The 20,488-nt window shown below is 43.3% G+C and overlaps 1 protein-coding gene across 1 annotated transcript in view; it reads left to right on the top strand.

Moving 5' to 3' along the window:
- The first annotated feature begins 2,901 nt into the window (after window positions 1-2,901).
- Window positions 2,902-20,488, top strand: part of LOC132866057 (sodium/potassium-transporting ATPase subunit alpha-1) — a 58,367-nt gene continuing 40,780 nt past the window's right edge. Inside the window, exon 1 of the mRNA XM_060898620.1 lies at window positions 2,902-3,068. Coding sequence (XP_060754603.1) covers window positions 3,057-3,068 — 12 coding nt within the window. The 5' untranslated portion in view covers window positions 2,902-3,056. The remainder of the gene's footprint in view (window positions 3,069-20,488) is intronic.

The raw sequence follows: 20,488 nt of genomic DNA, 5'->3' as shown, positions 1-20,488 counted from the left end.
GCAATAACATAATGTTGGTTCAGGAATACAAAAAAGCATGCCAATCCAAGAAAGCCCTGATTGAATATATCTATGTTTTACAATCTTATCTACTTAATGTATTGATTACGGTCATAAAATAAAATTTAAGCTACAGTTCTGCCAAGCAATTAGATAAGAAGCTGATAAAAATTTTATTATAGTGGCTATTAGATGAGGCTTCTCTTGTGAGTGTGTTACTTTCTATCACTGCAGCAGTTCAATCATCTCATAAATCTTTTTTTTCAAGGATCTAAATATGTACATTGGTGGAGCTATGCTCATAATATGATAATCAATACTATCAGAATATCCTAGAACTGAAGGAGGTGTTACTGCAGCAGTTTAACATTCCCCCCCATCCGGGACTTCATTGTGTTCTAATGGGGGTGGAACATGATTGTTTCCAAGGCAACACACTTGGAGCCTGCGGTGTGTAAATATTTGATAATTGTGGCTTTCACTTTCTATTTCCAGCTATGGAAAAACACAAGAGACCACTTTTAGGTCCCCACCATTAAAAGTGGTCTCTTAATTTTCTGCATAGCTGTACTGTACTGACTTTCCACTTGACTGGTCAGTTAATACATTCTAAAGATGTAAACTCAACAAGGAAAAAATATATATTTTTGTTATTGTAACTTGGTAAACATTACTGATTATTATACATACAGGACACTTTTTTGATGGAATAAAAGCATGTATTCTATTCCTTTTTAGTGGGTTTCATTCATTTGGTTTGATAGCATGCAATATTGTTAGCATATCGCTTATCCTACGTGTATTACGTCACTCTACCCAATGGAGAATGAGCGTTCAATATGGTTTACGATGGTTGTCAAGACAACATGACATCACACGCCGGAGCTGATGCAAATATCCAATGAGAAAGTTTTCTGCTGCGCATGCGCAGAAGTATTGCTTTGTTCTCTGGGAAAGAGAAAGATGTGTTGAACACCCAAAAGGCCACCAAAACTTCATTAGATATTCTTCACGCATATTTGGGTCTGTCTCAGAAACTGGGTACTGTGGGGGTCCCCCACTAAATATACTCACAGTCAGTAAACTATACGGTTTTGAATGGTGATGTTGGTTTTAATTTGAAATAAAACGATTAAAGAAATAATACAGATAAAACTAAATCTTTGATGTGAATATTCAGAATTTGGCAAAAATTCTGCAAATTTGTGGAAAAATGGCGGCTTGATCTGGGACATGATAAACGGTCGACTACATCGCATTCCCTGAAAAAGGTTGTAGTCCACTGAAAAGTCTACAGTTATTACTAATTGTATTTTAAGTTGTAACTTTATCCACCTAAGGATTGGTGCGCTCACAGAATAATCATAACCGTAATAAAACATCATGCAAAATAATTGATCACCATTGTAACTCCATTTTCCACAGACCCAAAACCAGTACGATCGTGTGTTTTGATTTAAACGGAAAGCCTCAGGGTCAAGGTCACGACCTCACCAAAAGCAGTAACTTAAAATCACTACGCCATATAAAAATTTAGTTATAAATCTGCGATTTTGTTTTTTAAAACGAAAGCTGAAAGTTCGGTATAGAATATGTTTCTTACAGAATATGTTCCGATGGTAGCTGGTCTTGTATGAATTTCTGAGCTATAAAATGAGTTGTGGTCTATTTTTTACCGTAGCGTGTTATTTGTGTGCGGGGAAGGACACACATTAACAATTTGCATGTGTAGAATGGAATTTTCCACTCCAGCAGTTAGAAGTTGATCGTGCTTCCATTTGGACAAGTCTTCCACCCTGGACAAGTCGCCAGGTCATCACAGGGCTGACACATAGACACAGACAACCATTCACACTCACTTTCACACCAACAGTCAATTTAGAGTCACCTGCATGTCTTTGGACTGTGGGGGAAACCGAAGCACCCGGAGGAAACCCACGCGGACACCATGCAAACTCCGCACAGAAAGGCCCTCGCCAGCCACGGGGCTTGAACCCAGACCTTCTCATATCATCTCTAGCCGCTTTATCCTGTTCTACAGGGTCGCAGGCAAGCTGGAGCCTATCCCAGCTGACTACGGGCGAAAGGCGGGGTACACCCTGGACAAGTCGCCAGGTCATCACAGGGCTGACACATAGACACAGACAACCATTCACACCTACGGTCAATTTAGAGTCACCTGCATGTCTTTGGGGGAAACCGGAGCACCCGGAGGAAACCCACGCGGACATGGAGAGAACATGCAAACTCCGCACACTCGAACCCGGACCTTCTTGCTGTGAGGCGACAGCGCTAACCACTACTAATCAGATCTCATCTCTCATCTCATTATCTCTAGCCGCTTTATCCTGTTCTACAGGGTCGCAGGCAAGCTGTAGCCTATCCCAGCTGACTACAGGCGAAAGGCGGGGTACACCCTGGACAAGTCGCCAGGTCATCACGACACAGACAACCATTCACACCTACAGTCAATTTAGAGTCACCTGCATGTCTTTGGGGGAAACCGGAGCACCCGGAGGAAACCCACGCGGACATGGAGAGAACATGCAAACTCCGCACACTCGAACCCGGACCTTCTTGCTGTGAGGCGACAGCGCTAACCACTACTAATCAGATGATACTGTATATACACTATAGCTCAGTTCATAGCTTGTATGTTCAATTCAAAAGTACATTTAAATAATAATAATAATTAAAAAAAATTTCCAAAGCCTAACACCATTTTTTTTTGTACAATAAACTGACTGAAAGCACGGTATAAGTACAGACTGTATAATAATAATAATAATAATAATAATAATAATAATAATAAAGTGCATTACAGCAGAAGCAGTCTCTCACTGCCGCAGACTCCACCCACTCTATGTTACCATGGAAAAAGGAGCAGACGTCACGAGAGAGAGGAGTCGCTGTATATAAGTGTAGAGGCGCGTGCTGAAACTGGATTTCGGTTCCGTGTTCGGCTGGAGTGGTTTTTATTAATTACTATTAATTTTTTTTTTTTTAAAGTGCTCGGATTGAACAGAAAATTCTCTTTTTAAACCCAAAGACGTAAAATGGGACGCGGAGTAAGTGTTTTTAATCAAGCAATAATATAATATAATATAATATAAATATGATAACCGGAAATGGGTTTTGTTTAAACTTGTGTATTGTTGGTGAGCTGATGTTATGGTGTGGTTCAGACAGGAAGGACCTCTGGAGGTCTTTGAGTGGCTGGATTGATAAATATTAAAGCTGGGTAGGTTTATAATATGACTTTTTGGATTTGGGTGGAACGAAGAGCAACAGGTTCTGGTGTCAGGAAGTGTCTTCGGTACCGGGTTGTAAGCTGTGAAAGATTGGGAGTGCGGCGGTGAAAGTTCTCCTGAGATGGCGGCGAGGTTCATGTGGCCTGTTTGTGCGTTGAAGGAAAATGAGTCTTGTGACCAGAGCAACAAATCTTTCAGTCGGTTAAGTGGAAATCGAGCTCGAGTTGTTTCCAGGAATATTACTGACTTGTGAGTTTCTTCCCTGCGACATGTTTGACTGAAAGAAGGTGTGATGGATGGAGTGAGGGAGTGAGTGGAAATTTACCAGAAACGCTCGTGGGCTTCTTTGAGCCTTCAGTCATCACACGATTCGGTTTGTCTAAGCGGAAGCAGCCTGATGCAACAGTGCGGCCTGCCCACGGTCCTGCTTTCCCTCATCAAACCCGTGGTTTTATAAGCTGAATGGGGGAAAAAAACCCGTTTTCTGTCTGAATGTTGGTGTAGGAGCCATCATGTCTCCTCCTTTTTACCGCCCCTCACCCTGCTTCCCTCCTGCGAAATCATACCAACAACCCAACCCGGCCTAACATTTCATCCTCTCATATCACTTCTTCACTATTAGACAAGTCTTGTTAAATGAAAAAACAAATCTATACCTATATGATTATGTTCTTGTGCTCTGATGAGTCGCGATCGCAGCATACCGGGATGTGCTTTTTGGTGCAGTGAACACCGCCCCTGCTGATGCCTTTCCTCAGGGTGGCATGCTTTGCTTTTCCAGATTATAAAGTCATGGCTGAAAGACCAGCGAAATGAGATATATCTACACTACCGTTCAAAAGTTTGGGGTCACTCTGAAATGTCCTTATTTTTGAAAGAAAAGCACTGTTCTTTTCAATGATCACTTTAAACTCATCAGAAATCCATTGCTAATGTGGTAAATGACTATTCTAGCTGCAAATGTGTGGTTTTTGGTGCAATAGGTGTATAGAGGCCCATTTCCAGCAACTCTCACTCCAGTGTTCTAATGGTACAATGTGTTTGCTCATTGCCTCAGCCCATGTTTACATTAGACTGTATCAGCGGATCATCAGATTAACGTTTTTAAAACGATTAGCGTGCACACAGCAACACCAATACACGATTCGCGTGCACACAGCAACACCAATACACGGATACGCTCGGCTCCGCAGGCATCCTGCGCTCCAAATCACTCCGCCCTGAACAGCGAGTGCCCTCTGGAGGGTGCGCACTCCGGCCCTGCGCAGCTCACAGAGCACACGAGTGAAGTGAACGAGCTGTGATTCGGGACTGTGTGATCTCAGCGCATATCACTTACCACTTGCAAGTGGAAGGATGGCAAGCCTAAAGACAACTAGACAGGGACACTCTAACGAGTGCAAACCCCGCCTTTTCCCTATTAAAATACATTGGGCGAAAATTTCGAAGTTCTGCCATGACCTTGACCTTTGACCTCCAAAATTTAATGGTTTCCTTCCTGGGTGATTGGCAACACGTACAAAATTTGGTCCAAATCGATCCATTGGTTCTTGAGATATCTTGCAGACAGACAGACAGATACACACACACACACACACACACACACACACACACACACACAGACTGACGCAGGTGAAAATAATAACCCCTCCGACTACTGTCGGCGGGGTTAATCATAACTACACAATGGGCAGTATTTGCATCAGTATTTGCAGTATTTTCATACTTTTATACTCTTTAATGAAAGGCGATACAAGGCGGAAGTCCGCGCCGTTTTTCAGCAGTCAGTCGCGTCACATGACCAACGCCAGCGAATCAGGAAGGTGGATGTCACAGTGACGTTGTCCAATGACAATGCCAGCTAGAGCTCAGCACAGCGTATCCGCGTATTCTCAATGTTTGCACAGCACCGGAGCTGACACGATCTGGATTGAATACGTGGACGCTGGCGGATTCCCGTTTCCAGGCGGTTTAATGTAAACGGACAGTGCATCCACGAAGAAAACGAGACCGATACGGTCTAATGTAAACTTGGCCTCAGAAGGCTAATGGATGATTAGAAAACCCTTGTACAATCATGTTAGCACAGCTGAAAACAGTTGAGCTCTTTAGAGAAGCTATAAAACTGACCGACCTTTGAGCAGATTGAGTTTCTGGAGCATCACATTTGTGGGGTCGATTAAAGGGGTACCAAATATAATACACTGAACAAAAATATAAACGCAGCACCTAAAGATTTTATTTATTTTGTACATCCGATACTGATTTTTTTTTCTGCCCACATCAAATGATAGTATAGCATACCAGTAAACATTTTTTGAAAAAAAAAAAATTGTCCCTCTACTCAAGTTCTGAGCAGTGCCCAGACTTGAGATAATCCATGATCCAGTCGGGTATGACCATTGCAGACAAAAATTTCACTGAGTAATGCATGTCATGACCATCCTTTATGTGGGGCCAATAAAAGGCCACCCTAAAATGACAAAAATGTTCAAATGTCAAGATGCCACAGATGACCAGAATCAACCGGGAACGAGCCATTGGCATGCTGCAGGCTGGAATGTCCATCAGAGCTGTAGGGCGTCAATTGGGGGTGCTATTCCACGATAGTCCGCCTCCAACGACGATTTTAGCAGCATGGCACCACAGACAACATGCCACATGCACGCAGGCCACGTGTCACCACTCCAGCACAAGACCGGCATATCCGTCTGACCCACCTGCGTGATCGGTGCCGGACTGCAACATGGACCGCAGATGAGACCATGGGGAGACACAATCGCAGGGTCAGCAGTCAAACTGTGAGAAACCGACTCGGAGAAGCTGGCCTCCATGCACGTAGACCTCATCGAGGATTGGGCCTGACTGCTGGGAGACGACGTTCTCGTCTGGACTGGGCTCGGGCACATAGAAAATGAAAATGAATTTCTATCTGAACATTTGTATTTCATAAAATATGGACCGCTGCGTTTATATTTTTGTTCAGTGTATATACAGTTGCTGATGTGACAAAGTAACATATTAAGTATTCTATCAAATTTATATACTAGAAAACAACGAAATATCTTGGTAATTGTAAATATAATAGTCGGTACGCTAAACGGCACAAGAGTCGCCATTTTTAAAAGAAAGTGACGTCAGCGCTACCCACGGCACTAGGAGAGAAGTGTGTAATCATGGCGTCGGGCGCATCAAGTGAAAGCGACAGCTCTGTCGAATCATATGAAGAGATCCTGCAAGACACACTGCAAGCAGGCTATGGCTTAAGGCCTCTGCATGCTCTTGTGACAAGGCTTTCGCAGATAGCTTTTCGCAGACAGTTGTAATTTATCGTTGAGCGGGGAGTAATAGGCGTGCACGATGTTATTCACCGCCACAACGCAAGGGGGCGCGAAGTCGCTAGGAGTAGTTGGTGGGTGTGGTTAGTGGAGTGTTTATCCTCCGGTTACTTATAATGACTAGAACTTTTTTTTTATATATATATATATATATAATGACTGGAACTGGAGTCGTATAGATGTACGTACTTCCTCAATCAACCGCTCTTCGTGCTGCTCCATCTTCGCTCGTGTTTTTAAAAATGCCGGTCGTGAAAACAAAACAAACCTGGAAAGTAGGGAAGTGGAAGTGCGTGTACAGCGGATGTAGAGTGGACCAATCAGAGCTCTCTTGTCTGCGAGGCTTCTGCGGTGGTCACAATTTTTGGGAGGTGCGCGCAGAGCGTCTGCGAAGGTGGGGGGGCTACGCAGACACTGTCTGCGACGCTGTCTGCGAGGACTGGGTTGTCAGCATAAATTGGCCTTTAGAAGGGTCCTGTTATTACACCCGAAAGCAACACACTGTGGCTTTGTGTAGCCGATCACTTACAATTCATCCTACTTTCCGATTCACACGTGCTATTCCCAACCTCAATGAGCCAACACAACTGGGCACATACATCCGTCATGAGTGTTACGCAGAGAAAATGAACGTGCATTCTGATTGGATAAAATTAATATCATGGCGGGCTGTTCAAACTGTGGAAATAGTTTGCTCGAGCTACTTTCAAAACACTAACTTTCCAACCTTAGAACAAAAAACTTTTGTAAGTCTTGAATAAGGTTTGTTAATGTGTGTTTTATTGTTATATTTACTCTATATATTGCCCTCTGTTCCCCTTTAAATGCTCAAAATGGCCAGAAAAATGTCTTGACTATATTTTCTATTCACTTTACAACTTATGGTGGTAAATAAAAGTGTGACTTTTCATGGAAAACACAAAATTGCCTGGGTGACCCCAAACTTTTGAACGGTAGTGTGTGTATATATTTCAAGGTGAACAAAAACAATTAAATCTGCCCCAGGCATGTTCATCTGTCTCTGAAGAGGTGTGGACGCAAAGCTTAAAGTGCGTCTCGCGGGTGAATTCAGGAGCAAGATCAATTAGCACAGTATATACCTCGCAGCAAGAAGGTTCCGGGTTCGAGCCCAGTGGCCGGCGAGCGCTTTTCTGTGTGGAGTTTGTATGTTCTCTGCGTAGGTTTCGTCCGGGTGCTCTGGTTTCCCCTACAGTCCAAAGACATGCGGTTAGGTTAATGTGGGACAGCCTTGGGCTGAAGTGCCCAAGAGTGGCGGCGCGTACGTATGCAGCGGCTTTGCTCTCCTGTGATGAACTAAATTTCGTTGTACGTTTGTGCAGTGACAATAAAAGGCATTCTATTCTCACAGCAAGAAGGTTCTGGGTTCGAACCCATTGGCCGGCGAGGGCCTTTGTGTGGAGTTTGCATGTTCTCCGCGTGTCTGTGTGGGTTTCATCCAGGTGCTCCGGTTTCTCCTACAGTTCAAAGACATGCGGTTAGGTTAATATGGGACGGCCTTGGGCTGAGGTGCCCTTGAGCGAGGCACCGAACTCCCCGGGCGCTGTTAGCATGGCTGCCCACTGCTCTGGGTGTGTGTGTTTTCACTGCTTCAGATGGGTTAAATGCAGAGAGGAAATTTCACAAGTGTGTGATGAATAAAGTTTCTTCTTCTTTCTTTAAACATCTGTTGCATTTTTGTGCCTTTTTTTTTTTTTTTACCTTGAAAAATTCAGTTGAAATCAAGCCATTTGAGGCGAATTGGTCCGCCTCTGAAAAAACTTGGCATTTGGATTTCCCGGCAAACACGGATTTTCGTGACGTCGCGTGCGGGACGCCTCCTTCTGAATCCTACGTCAGCGCTGGTTTGTTTATGAGAAAACGACCTGGTGATTTTCTGCAAATTTCTTCAACGTTATCGCGTAATTATTAAAATGGTTAACAGATGTATCGTAGGAGGGTGTAGCAACACCAATCTTGATGGGATTAGTACTCATCGTTTCCCCACATTGCACTCTGGTGACAATTCCATATTTCAATGCAAAATCGCTAAGCTGTGCACTGAAACCATGCAAGCTCTCGCAGCCTGCTGGCGCTTCCGCACGTGACGTCACAAATCTGGCTCCAGACTCCCTTGGGATTTTTCCAGACGTGTTTTGTTGTTTTATTTTTTTCTGCTGTAGACAGATGGCCTTGTGCAAAATTACCCTTCTGGATGAGTGTGTAAAGGGACATACTTTCATATTAAAAAAAAAAACGAATTTGGTCCAGGATATGCACTTTAAAGCAGTTGCTACAGCCACCCTTGTATATGTATATACTGTTCACCCTTAGAACATATTTACAAGAAAAAAAAGTCTAAAGACGACAAGGTTTTGCTCATATCAGTTTTCTCCTTCATTATGTTGAAACAATCATGATGTATACATTTTTGAAAAGAGGGCAGGACGCAGAATACAAAAATCACTCATAAAGTCATGTTTCAACATTCACCAACTCGCAGGTAGTGTCTGAAAGGTGAGTAATACCTGTGTGAAAACCAATCTTCACGTTTTACATGAAGAATTCATGTCAAATGGTGTACAATAAATGATTACTGCAACTTTGTCAGAAAGCTTGTTGTTTCACTCTACGTATGTAGAGGCAAATCCAGAGTCGTCAAATGTCATCATGGTGCATACACGCCGGTATCATATGTCGTCATTATGGGATACACACAGGGTCGTCATAAGAGTCAAGTCCATCATGTTCCTCTGAAGAGTTTAACATTCTTTCCGTTCAGCAGTCTCGACTTGTGAGGATCCTTTTGTCGCTGGCATTCTCGTCTCTCTACAAGTCAGCAGAGAGGAGCGGCCGCACCCCGCCTCTCTGTGGAGGCTGGCTTAGCGGTTTCCTTTTTTGGTGCTTGGCCTAAAGGAGCAGATGCAGTGCGGTGTAACATGGTTCTCCCTGCATATTCAATTCTGCTCCACTGCTGTTGGGGAATATCATGAACCTTGTGAAATGTTTTGCCATCATGTTTGGTGATGAGGGTGTTTTTTTTTGTTTTTTAAATAAAGCAGATTAGCATACAGATCAGAGATGGATAGATGCGTTGTTTTCATAATGTGATCCATCACATGCTATATTTAATTAAAAAAACACCACCACTGATCATGACTTTGTTGGAAGTGGTTGTTTTCGACTTTTTTTTTTTCTACAACTGCTCAGATTTTGATCCAAATCCGAGAACTTTGGTAAAAGTATGCACTCTACCAAGTGCCGTTCTAGTTTAAATGTACCTGCTAAAAATATCTGGTTTAATTGCATCAGATTTAAGAAGAGAGAAGGCTGCAGAAGGAATCGAGACAGTTTTCATTCTGTTCTGTGAAGCTTTTTTGTAGGATGTTTTAGTACTGATGTTCTTGCATGGCAATAATGGGCATGTATTTATGTTTTGTCACTTGTTTTCAATCTTAATCCATGTTCGCTGGCCCTAGTGAGTCCATGTTGAAGAAATGTTTCCTGTCAGACAGTGTTTCTACGCTATTAGCACCACTTAGCCCTGGACAGTGCTGGTTTCGTGTGCTGAGTCAGTGCCTGCAACTGGTTCGGAAATGAGTTCTCGGACTGGCTGATCAGCAAAGCTAATAAGAGATTAGCTTTGACGAGAAATCAGTGGTCATAGCAAACAAGTGACGGTCTCAAGAGGGCACAAACTGTCTGGTTCAAGTGATTAGCGCAGCCTGTTTTTAAACGGATTCAGAACGTTGTGATCATGCTATCAGATATGTTCTAAGGGAGGAGACATACCACTTGGATAATCCTGAACAGAAATCTATGGGAAAAGCGTGTGTGAGATGCCAAAGGTGGCAGTTGTATGTGCATATTCCACCCTTCCCACCAAAAAGCCAGTTGTCTGCTGAAATGGGAAACCAATCATGTTGTTGCAGTGGTGCAAGTGCACATGGGGCGGGGTTTTTTATTTTATTTTTTTAAATAACCCTTTAGGGCAGGGGTGGGCAATTATTTTTTTCCATGGGGCCACATGAGAAACAGAAATTTTTGTGGCGGGCCGGACCAAAAGGCTGAACTAAATTCTGCATTAGAGGGAGGCATCTCATGTGGGACGCCTCCCTCTGAATCCTATGTCAGCACTGGTTTGTTCATGAGAAAACGACCTGGTGGTTTTCTGCAAATATTAATTGTATTTCTTTATATAAAGCAGTAAATAACATTGTTTTTACAAGCTGCTAAGACTGGTAAGAGTATGAAAAAAAACCGAGGTTGCCTTACAAAAAATGTCATTTATTCAATCAAATTTCCCAAAACAATGGTTAACAAAATGTGAACGTTTGTACCTTTTTTTTTTTTTTCAGTCACATTCACCCCAAAACACAATAAAGACATCACAATATTGTCTTTCTACTCCAAATATCAAACAAGATACATCATATTATAATAATGATGCCCACATTTGTAGTCTAATCACCTCATTTGGTGTTTTTCAGTTTTTCGGATCTGCTCTCCGCAAACTAAACACACGGCTTTATCTCTCATTTCAGTAAATAAAATACTTAGCAGTCCATGTTTTGTTGAAAGCCCTGCATTCGGCATCTACCTTTCTTCTTTTTGCGGACATTTTGGGGGCTAAAGTCTTCTTGTGACCTGTTCGCAACAACTTCGATTCGGTGTAGGAATCAGATCTGGGCAATTCCATGTAAATGTCAACCTCACCATGCAAAAATAAAGCAACATGTAATACATCAAAACCACTCCCAGAGATATCACCTAGGCCTGTATTTTACAGATGTGAATAAGTTGAACCAATTTGTAACTAACCTAATATGTCCCTGTCAGTCTTTCTTTCTTATAATGTAAACCCCAAGCTAAAATCAATTTTGATCATGTACAATTCTATATTATTGCCACAAGCCACAGAAATGTATGCTAAAATCCACAAAACAGCAAAACAATGGCCATCCTAAATACTATTTAAGAATTTTGATAGTTTTAGCTGATATTTAGAGAGTTTTTCAAAGGGTTATGGTGGTTAAATTGCTGATTTTCTAAACATATGCCATGTCTATTTCAGACGCGTCACATCCATAACGGAATTTCGTCACATCCATAACGCTGACTTTTCCTTCCGAAACTCTGCATGAAATACAAAATATTTTAAACAAAGATTTTTTTAATATTCACCTTGGACCCCTCTATCAAATGGATATCTCCATTTCGACATTAGGTTTACAATTTCACAGAGTTTGATAAAAATGTACAGTCACCCAAGAAAAGTGATACTTTTTCTGTCACATCCATAACGCATCTTTTATTGGCATTTCCTGGCATGCCCTAGATGTACTATGGGAATTGTTCTTGTTCTATCACTTCTCCAGTATGGTACAGCCTTAAAATATGCAACACCTGTTTAAATACTGGGAGACAATAAAACATGCACTGGGTCATTTGTTGCCATTTTGAGTTCAAGTGTCACGTCCATAACAATGGAATTGCTCATCTACAGATCGGCTCGGGCTCCGGCGCCTGCTGGTGACGTCACACTATGCGATTGGCTGGACCGTTTGAAGGATGACGTACAAGTTTGTGGTTGGTCTGGACAAATTACGGAAGTAGTTATCGCGGGATTAGGTTTCGTGGGATTTCATGTCATGTTCATGTCGCGCACATTGCGTTTTTGTTGAACACAACTTCAAAATAAAAGCAATGCACATTCAGTCCATGCATGAGGTAAAATTAGAAAATATGTTTATTTTGTAATTTCTAATTAACCTTACGCGGGCCGGTCAGAATGAACCAAAGGGCCGGATGCGGCCCGCGGGCCGTAAAATGCCCAGGTCTGCTTTAGGGCAAAGTCACAAATATTAAAGCCGTTTTTATCAGATGTGATTGGTGATTTTATATACATGTGATTTTTGTGTGTCTGTGGCCACTGAAAATGCAGTTATTGCTCTCTCTCCCCATTAAGTAGGGGTGTGATCCTGTTAAACCAAAATAACTGCCTGGGCATGTTACCAAGATGGCTGCCGAGTAGCAAGACTTGCCTATAAGGACTCTGATGCCATCTGGTTTGTTTGGCCATTTCACATGCGGCACACAAAATATTAATCCAGATAGGATGCTACTTTGTTATTATAGGTCCTGATACTGTTGGGTCGGGTTGCTCGATTTTGGCAAAAATCATAATCCCAATATTTTGGTCTATATTGAGATTAATTATTTAATATAATTACTCATTGACTTTGGGAACATAGTGCATTTATTGAACTTTTATAAAAAGCTGTCGTAACAATGGATTTTCTTGAACTTTTAAATATAATTCAACTGAAAAGCAAACTTTTAAAAATAAATGTCAAAAAGAGATGAGTAAATAAATATAATGCAACACCAAATCAGAAAGTCGAGACAGTATGTTGAAATTGGAACTGAAAACTGAGAGCAGTGACTTTTGAGAGGTCTCTGTTGTACTCAAAACAATACAACAGCACGTTTCATGAGGTAAAACATCAAATATTTTGTTTATTCAAAATAAACACGTTTCAATTTTGATTCTTACGATACATTTCAAAAAAGTTGGGGTGGTAAAGCTTTTTATAATGTTGCTGTTTCTCCTCACAACACTTAAAGCTCATAGGCAACGGTTTTAATTTTATGCCCATTTAAAACTTTATAGGTTAAAAAAACCCTCTGTAAATTTCTTCTGGTCCCAAGAAGTATTGTTAAGAAGTAATAATTATTGTGGCGAATTTCTGTTCGGCTATTTTCGTGACCACTTGGCGCGTGACGTCATTTAAGCCAAACAAACCGCTTGAGTTGAGTCCACTTCCTTTTACTTACGTTGCCGTTTGGCTTGAGTGCAGACGAGCGTTCAGGAATTTCCAAAGAAAAACCATGCCTTATTGTTGTGCAGTGAACTGTAACAGCGGGACCAGTTCAGGAAAAAGTTTTTACCTTTTTCTGAGAGAGAAGAGGCACAGAGAGTGGATTGGCTTTTTCCGGAAGAGGAGAAGAGGCGGAGCGAGAGGGTTGGCTTTTTCCGGAAGAGGAGAAGAGGCGGAGCGAGAGGGTTGGCTTTTTCCGGAAGAGGAGAAGAGGCGGAGCGAGAGGGTTGGCTTTTTCCGGAAGAGGCGGAGCGAGAGGGTTGGCTTTTTCCGGAAGAGGAGAAGAGGCGGAGCGAGAGGGTTGGCTTTTTCCGGAAGAGGAGAAGAGGCGGAGCGAGAGGGTTGGCTTTTTCCGGAAGAGGAGAAGAGGCGGAGCGAGAGGGTTGGCTTTTTACGAAAGAGGAGAAGAGCCGGAACGAGAGGGTTGGCTTTTTCCGAGAGAGGAGAAGAGGCGGAGAGAGTGGATTGGCTTTTTCCGGAAGAGAAGAGGCGGCGCGAGATGGTTGGCTTTTTCAGAGAGAGGAGAAGAGGCAGAGAGAGTGGGTTGGCTTTGTCCGGAAGAGGCGGAGCGAGAGGGTTGGCTTTGTCCGGAAGAGGAGAAGAGGCGGAGAGAGTGGATTGGCTTTTTCCGGAAGAGAAGAGGCGGCGCGAGATGGTTGGCTTTTTCAGAGAGAGGAGAAGAGGCAGAGAGAGTGGGTTGGCTTTGTCCGGAAGAGGCGGAGCGAGAGGGTTGGCTTTGTCCGGAAGAGGAGAAGAGGCGGAGAGAGTGGATTGGCTTTTTCCGGAAAAGGAGACGAGGCGGAGCGAGAGGGTTGGCTTTATCCGAAAGAGGAGAAGAGGCGGAGCGAGAGGGTTGGCTTTTTCCGGAAGAGGAGAAGAGGCGGAGCGAGAGGGTTGGCTTTTTCCGGAAGAGGAGAAGAGGCGGAGCGAGAGGGTTGGCTTTTTCCGGAAGAGGAGAAGAGGCGGAGCGAGAGGGTTGGCTTTTTCCGGAAGAGGAGAAGAGGCGGAGCGAGAGGGTTGGCTTTTTACGAAAGAGGAGAAGAGCCGGAACGAGAGGGTTGGCTTTTTCCAAGAGAGGAGAAGAGGCGGAGAGAGTGGATTGGCTTTTTCCGGAAGAGGAGAAGAGGCGGCGCGAGATGGTTGGCTTTTTCAGAGAGAGGAGAAGAGGCAGAGAGAGTGGGTTGGCTTTGTCCGGAAGAGGCGGAGCGAGAGGGTTGGCTTTGTCCGGAAGAGGAGAAGAGGCGGAGAGAGTGGATTGGCTTTTTCCGGAAAAGGAGACGAGGCGGAGCGAGAGGGTTGGCTTTATCCGAAAGAGGAGAAGAGGCGGAGCGAGAGGGTTGGATTTTTCTGGAAGAGGAGAAGAGGCGGAGCGAGAGGGTTGGCTTTTTACGAAAGAAGAGAAGAGGCGGAGAGAGTGGGTTGGCTTTTTCCGAGAGAGGAGAAGAGGCGGAGCGAGAGGGTTGGCTTTATCCGAAAGAGGAGAAGAGGCGGAGCGAGAGGGTTGGCTTTATCCGAAAGAGGAGAAGAGGCGGAGCGAGAGGGTTGGCTTTATCCGAAAGAGGAGAAGAGGCGGAGCGAGAGGGTTGGCTTTATCCGAAAGAGGAGAAGAGGCGGAGCTAGAGGGTTGGCTTTTTTCCAGAAGAGGAGAAGAGGCGGAGCGATTGGGTTGGCTTTTTACGAAAGAGGAGAAGAGGCGGAGAGAGTGGGTTGGCTTTTTCCGAGAGAGAAGAGGCGGAGCGAGAGGGTTGGCTTTTTCCGGGAGAGAAGAGGTGGAGCGAGAGGGTTGGCTTTTTCCGAGAGAGGAGAAGAGGCGGAGAGAGTGGGTTGGCTTTTTCCGGAAGAGGTGGAGCGAATGGGTTGGCTTTTTCCGGAAGAGGCAGCGCGAGAGGGTTGGCTTTTTCCGGAAAAGGAGAAGAGGCAGAGAGTGGATTGTGTGCGTGAAGCCAGAGGGGTTTTTTTTGTTGTTTGTTTGTTTGTTTGTTTGTTTGTTTGTGTGTTTTTTTTTTTGTTTGTTTGTTTTTTTTTGTTTTTTCCCGGAAGAGGAGACGAGGCGGAGAGAGTGGATTATGTGCGTGAAGCCAGAGGGCTTCAAAAGGGCTCTTATTTAGTATTACGACGAAAGTAAGAATTTATCATAATTACCAGGATAAATTGTTTGGGCGTGATTCTTGTTGAGGTCTGGGGTCACCGTGATCAGAGTCGGCCGAGTCGCTGTTCGATTCTGAGGCTGCACGGTCAAACCAGTGAGCCACATTCACCGATAGCTTCGCAACGGCCATGGGTTCACACATCTATGGTTTCACCTCTCGATATTCAATTTGGAGAGTTCCTACTTCAAAATCGCTGTCACTTTCAGACATTTTACACAACCTCTCACGACCAAAGCCCGTACACGTGTGCTCGGTTCGCTAGTAAACACAGAGCTGCTCCCGGTCTGTTTGGCTTAAATGACGTCATGACGACGGTCCCCTGGCGGTGAAAGTGCGCATAAGTGAGGTGTAAACAAACCTTCGGAAATTGGGCAAAACAGTATATTTTAACCGTTTTATTCAATTTTAGGGTGCAAATTAGACACTAGGAAAATTTTGAATTTCCTTTTTGGGTCATTCTTCTAGACAATAAAGTTGATTATTCTACGTTTCACCTCGTACCATTGCCTATGACCTTTTAAAAGAAGTTTGGAGACTGAAGACACCACGTGATGAAGCCTTTCAGGTGTTTTGTCCCATTCTTCCTGGAAAACATGTCTTAAAGTGTGCAACAGTGCAGGATTGTATTTTTCATTTCAAAATTCTCCACACATTCTCTATCGGGAACAGAGCGGACAGGCACCCTCTTCTTCCACAGCCACGCCTTTGTAATGTGTGCAGAATGTGGTTTTGCATTGTCTTGTCGAACTATCCCTGGAACAGATGTCTTTTTGAAGGCAGCATACGTTGCTCCAAAATCTCTGTGTAGTTTTCTGTATTAATGCTGCTATCATGGAAGTGTAAGTTACGTTTACTAAGGGCACTGACTCAACCCCATACCATGACAGACCCTGGCTTTTGGACTTGTTTCTGGTAACAGTCTGGATGGTCCTTTTCGTTTTTGGTCTGACCACAATACAATTTCCACTGTGTGGTGGTCCATCCCAGATGCCTCCGAGCCCAAAAAAGTCCACACTCAGTGCGTTTACATGCACATCCCAAATCGAGCTGCTGTCGGTAATCGAGCTGAGGGTCCCAGCAGGGGTGCCAGAGAAATCCAATCCTACATGCACACAAGGAAATCGAGCTATTGTGTGAGGTACATTGTGCACCCGAGCCACAGGTGGCGCTACACGCCCCATCGTGTTGGTACACTTCCAGTTGTCGTCATGAAGAAGAGCTATTCAAGAGTGTAAACAAAGTTATCAGTTCCGTGTTCTCCATTGCGCGTTTTTCTCCCGTCCATGAATTTTAATATATTCAACTCCTTAAGCTGAATGAGCATGAACTCTGTCTCCTCATTGCTCCAGAAGTGCACATTTCTGCTCGCCATTTTCTCTTCTTCGTTTGTTCCTCCTGACCTCTTCTGCTGCTCGCTACTACTGTTGTCATGCCGACCGAGGCTGTCGTGTTTCCCGCTTGTGGTCTCGTCACTTCCGGAAGGGGCAGTGCTGAAGTAAGTAGCTCGGCTACAATCGCATAATCTAGGTCGCGTAGCTCGATTACGAGAAATCAAGTTCGGTTCGATTTCAGCCTAGCTAAGGTGTTTCCATGGCATTTAGAACTTCAATTTCAGTCGAGCAACGGCAGAAATTCGATTTTCTCCATGTGCATGTAAACGCACTGTGTGTTTCTAGACACAGTTAACATGAGGCTTCCTTTTTGCACAGTAAAGTTTTAACTGGCGTTTGTGGATGTAACTCCGTACTGTAGTGCTTGACAAAGGTTTGCTAAAGTCCCGAGCCCATGTAGTTGTATCCGAGATAAATGAATGACTGTTCTTGATGCAGTGCCATCTGAGGGATCAGCGATCACAGGTGTTCAGCTTAGGCTTGCGCCCTTGCCCTTTACGCACTGAAATTCCTTCGGATTCCTTGGATTGTTTGTGTACCATAGAGGGTAATGTAGCAAAATTTCTTCACGTCTTAATTTTTTTTTGAATAACATTGTTTTTAAACATACCTTTCTCACGCATTTGTTGATAAACTGGAGATCCTTAAAGTGCCATTCCACCATTGGATGTATTCTTTGGCATAAAATACAATATATTTTATGACAACATGACTAGACAGAGAAATCTTTTAGCTTCAAAATGATATATCAAACATAATTTTTTGACAACGACAAGTATATTAATTTTGCGACCAAAGTCACCTACCCTTTTAATTTCCGCGCGGTAGTGAAACGTGATGTCATCGGCAGGTTCCCCTTCTTGTGTACCACGTCACGTGTGACGTGGCACAGATTATCAGCAATGGTGGATAGAACGCGATTTCCACTTGTCGATTGCTGTGCCGATATTCACCATCGACCGTCTCCTTTGGGCATCACTTGCTATTTTCCTTCGCTTCTTTTCCGAAGCTGACAATTGCGTTCTATCCGCCATTGCTGATAATCTGTGCCACGTCACACGTGACGTGGTACACAAGAAGGGGAACCTGCCGATGACATCACGTTTCACTACCGCGCGGAAATTAAAAGGGTAGGTGACTTTGGTCGCAAAATTAATATACTTGTCGTTGTCAAAAAATTATGTTTGATATATCATTTTGAAGCTAAAAGATTTCTCTGTCTAGTCATGTTGTCATAAAATATATTGTATTTTATGCCAAAGAATACATCCAATGGTGGAATGGCACTTTAAAGATTAGGCCTTTCCTGGATGCATGTGGGTTTTGGGGGTTTTTTTTTTTTCCCTCCCAAATCATAATCAAAATCACCTGCTGACATCACCACCTGTTTTAAATCACATCATTTGTTTGTTTTATCTCATAACTTGCCCTAAATTGGCCCCATCCTAACTTTTTCTGGAATGCTTTACAGGCCTGGAATGGATGTATATTAACAAATGAAATGAAGTTGACCAGACAAAACATGAAATATATCTTGGGTTCATACTCTCTGCAATGAAACCAAGTCAAACTACATTTAGGACTTTTTTTTATTTTTTTTTATTTCCTCCTCATCCATACAGTCCCAGGTTTTTTTTTTCTGAATTGGTATTATGTGCATTTAAATAAATGACACAAAAAATGTCAACTATGTAGTACCGTTGGCGTACTTCCATAACCTATAGAAAACTACTGGGGGCGTTGTGGCTCAGGTGGCTAAAGGCCTCTGCATGCTCTTGCGACAAGGCTTTCGCAGATAGCTTTTCGCAGACAGTTGTAATTTATCGTTGAGCGGGGAGTAATAGGCATGCGCGATGTTATTCACCGGCACAACGCAAGGGAGCGCGAAGTTGCTGGGAGTAGTTGGTGGGTGTGGTTAGTGGAGTGTTTATCCTCCGGTTACTAATGACTAGAACTTTTTTTTTTTTAATATATAATGACTAGAACTGGAGTCGTATAGATGTCCGTACTTCCTCAATCAACCGCTCTTCATGCTGCTCCATCTTCGCTCGTGTTTTTAAAAATGCCGGTCGTGAAAACAAATCAAACCGGGAAAGTAGGGAAGCGGAAGTGCGTGTACAGCGGATGTAGAGTGGACCAATCAGAGCCCTCTTGTCTGCGGCGCTGTCTGCGGTGGTCACAATTTTTGGGAGGTGCGCGCAGAGCGTCTGCGAAGGTGGGGGGGCTACGCAGACACTGTCTGCGGCGCCGTCTGCGAGGACTGGGTTGTCAGCATAAATTGGCCTTAAGGCGCCATACCATATATCCGGGGACCCGGGTTCGATTCTGACCTGAGGTCATTTCCCGATCCCTCCCCGTCTCTCTCTCTCCCACTCATTTCCTGTCCTGTCTCTACACTGTCCTATCCAATAAAGGTGAAAAAAGCCCAAAAAAAATCTTTAAAAAAAAGAAAACTACTAAAAATAAAGCAACTTTGTCATAAAAGTGTTTTCATATATAAAACGTCAGATGCAATAAACATTTAAACCCCACATTATGCCTCTAAAAATGTACATTCCTCTTTCTCTTGAATCAGAAGAAGCTTTTACTGAAGCATACCATCTTCATGAGCTAAGACGCTAGCGAACTAGCATACTGGACAACACCCACACGGAGCAGAGATCGAGTGTGCAGGTAGAGCGCGCACAGAATAGATTGGGTTTGCTCATAATTATAATTTGTGCTTGCGAATTGAATGAGGCACAAAAATGTCGTAACAGCCTGACTGAGAGTGAGTTTGGGCTTTTATGGAGGGGCAGAAGCGCAATGCTGTAAAGGAACTGGGTGCATTAGATTTGTAATATAAGACAAAGGGGAGCGTCACTGCATTCCATCAGATTGTATCATGTACAGAACGTGCATTACGTGTTTCATAATTGTTGGAAGTCAAGATTATAACTGAAGATAAAATTAATCACCCACTGTTGTTGTTTTTTTTTTTTTTTTTAAATGTATTTGCTTACAAATACAAACTATGACCACCTAGTACTTCAAATTTCATCTTGACTCTTCCCCAAAAGAAAAAATTAATCAGGCCAAAATGGTGGATATAATGCCTGGTAACTAGTACTTTTTTGGGGGGGGTTATCACCTCCATCAAGGTTCCGAGTGAGTTGAGGCGATACCAAAAGGTGATGTGAAAAAACAGCAGGCTACTGATTGGTCAGAGATGATCTCATAATTGCATCGTCTGCAAGACAGGATGTCCTGAACAAGCTCCTCATTTTTAAAAAAAATATAGTTTTATCTATCTATTAATTTATTATACTTCACTGGTGTGTGTTTTGGCCGCTCATGCGAAAGTGTTGCATCAAGCTGAAATGACCACAATTGGTTATGTTTCTAATGTGTTAAACAAGCCAAAAAAAAAAAACTGCATCCAGACTGTCAGGACATAATGGTAATGGCATAAAGTCTGCAATCAGTTTACAACGGCGGGTT

This window comes from Neoarius graeffei, chromosome 18 (assembly GCF_027579695.1).
Source record: "Neoarius graeffei isolate fNeoGra1 chromosome 18, fNeoGra1.pri, whole genome shotgun sequence".
NCBI lineage: Eukaryota > Metazoa > Chordata > Actinopteri > Siluriformes > Ariidae > Neoarius > Neoarius graeffei.
Note: the sequence above shows the minus strand (reverse complement) of the source record. Positions and strands in the feature narration are given on the sequence as shown.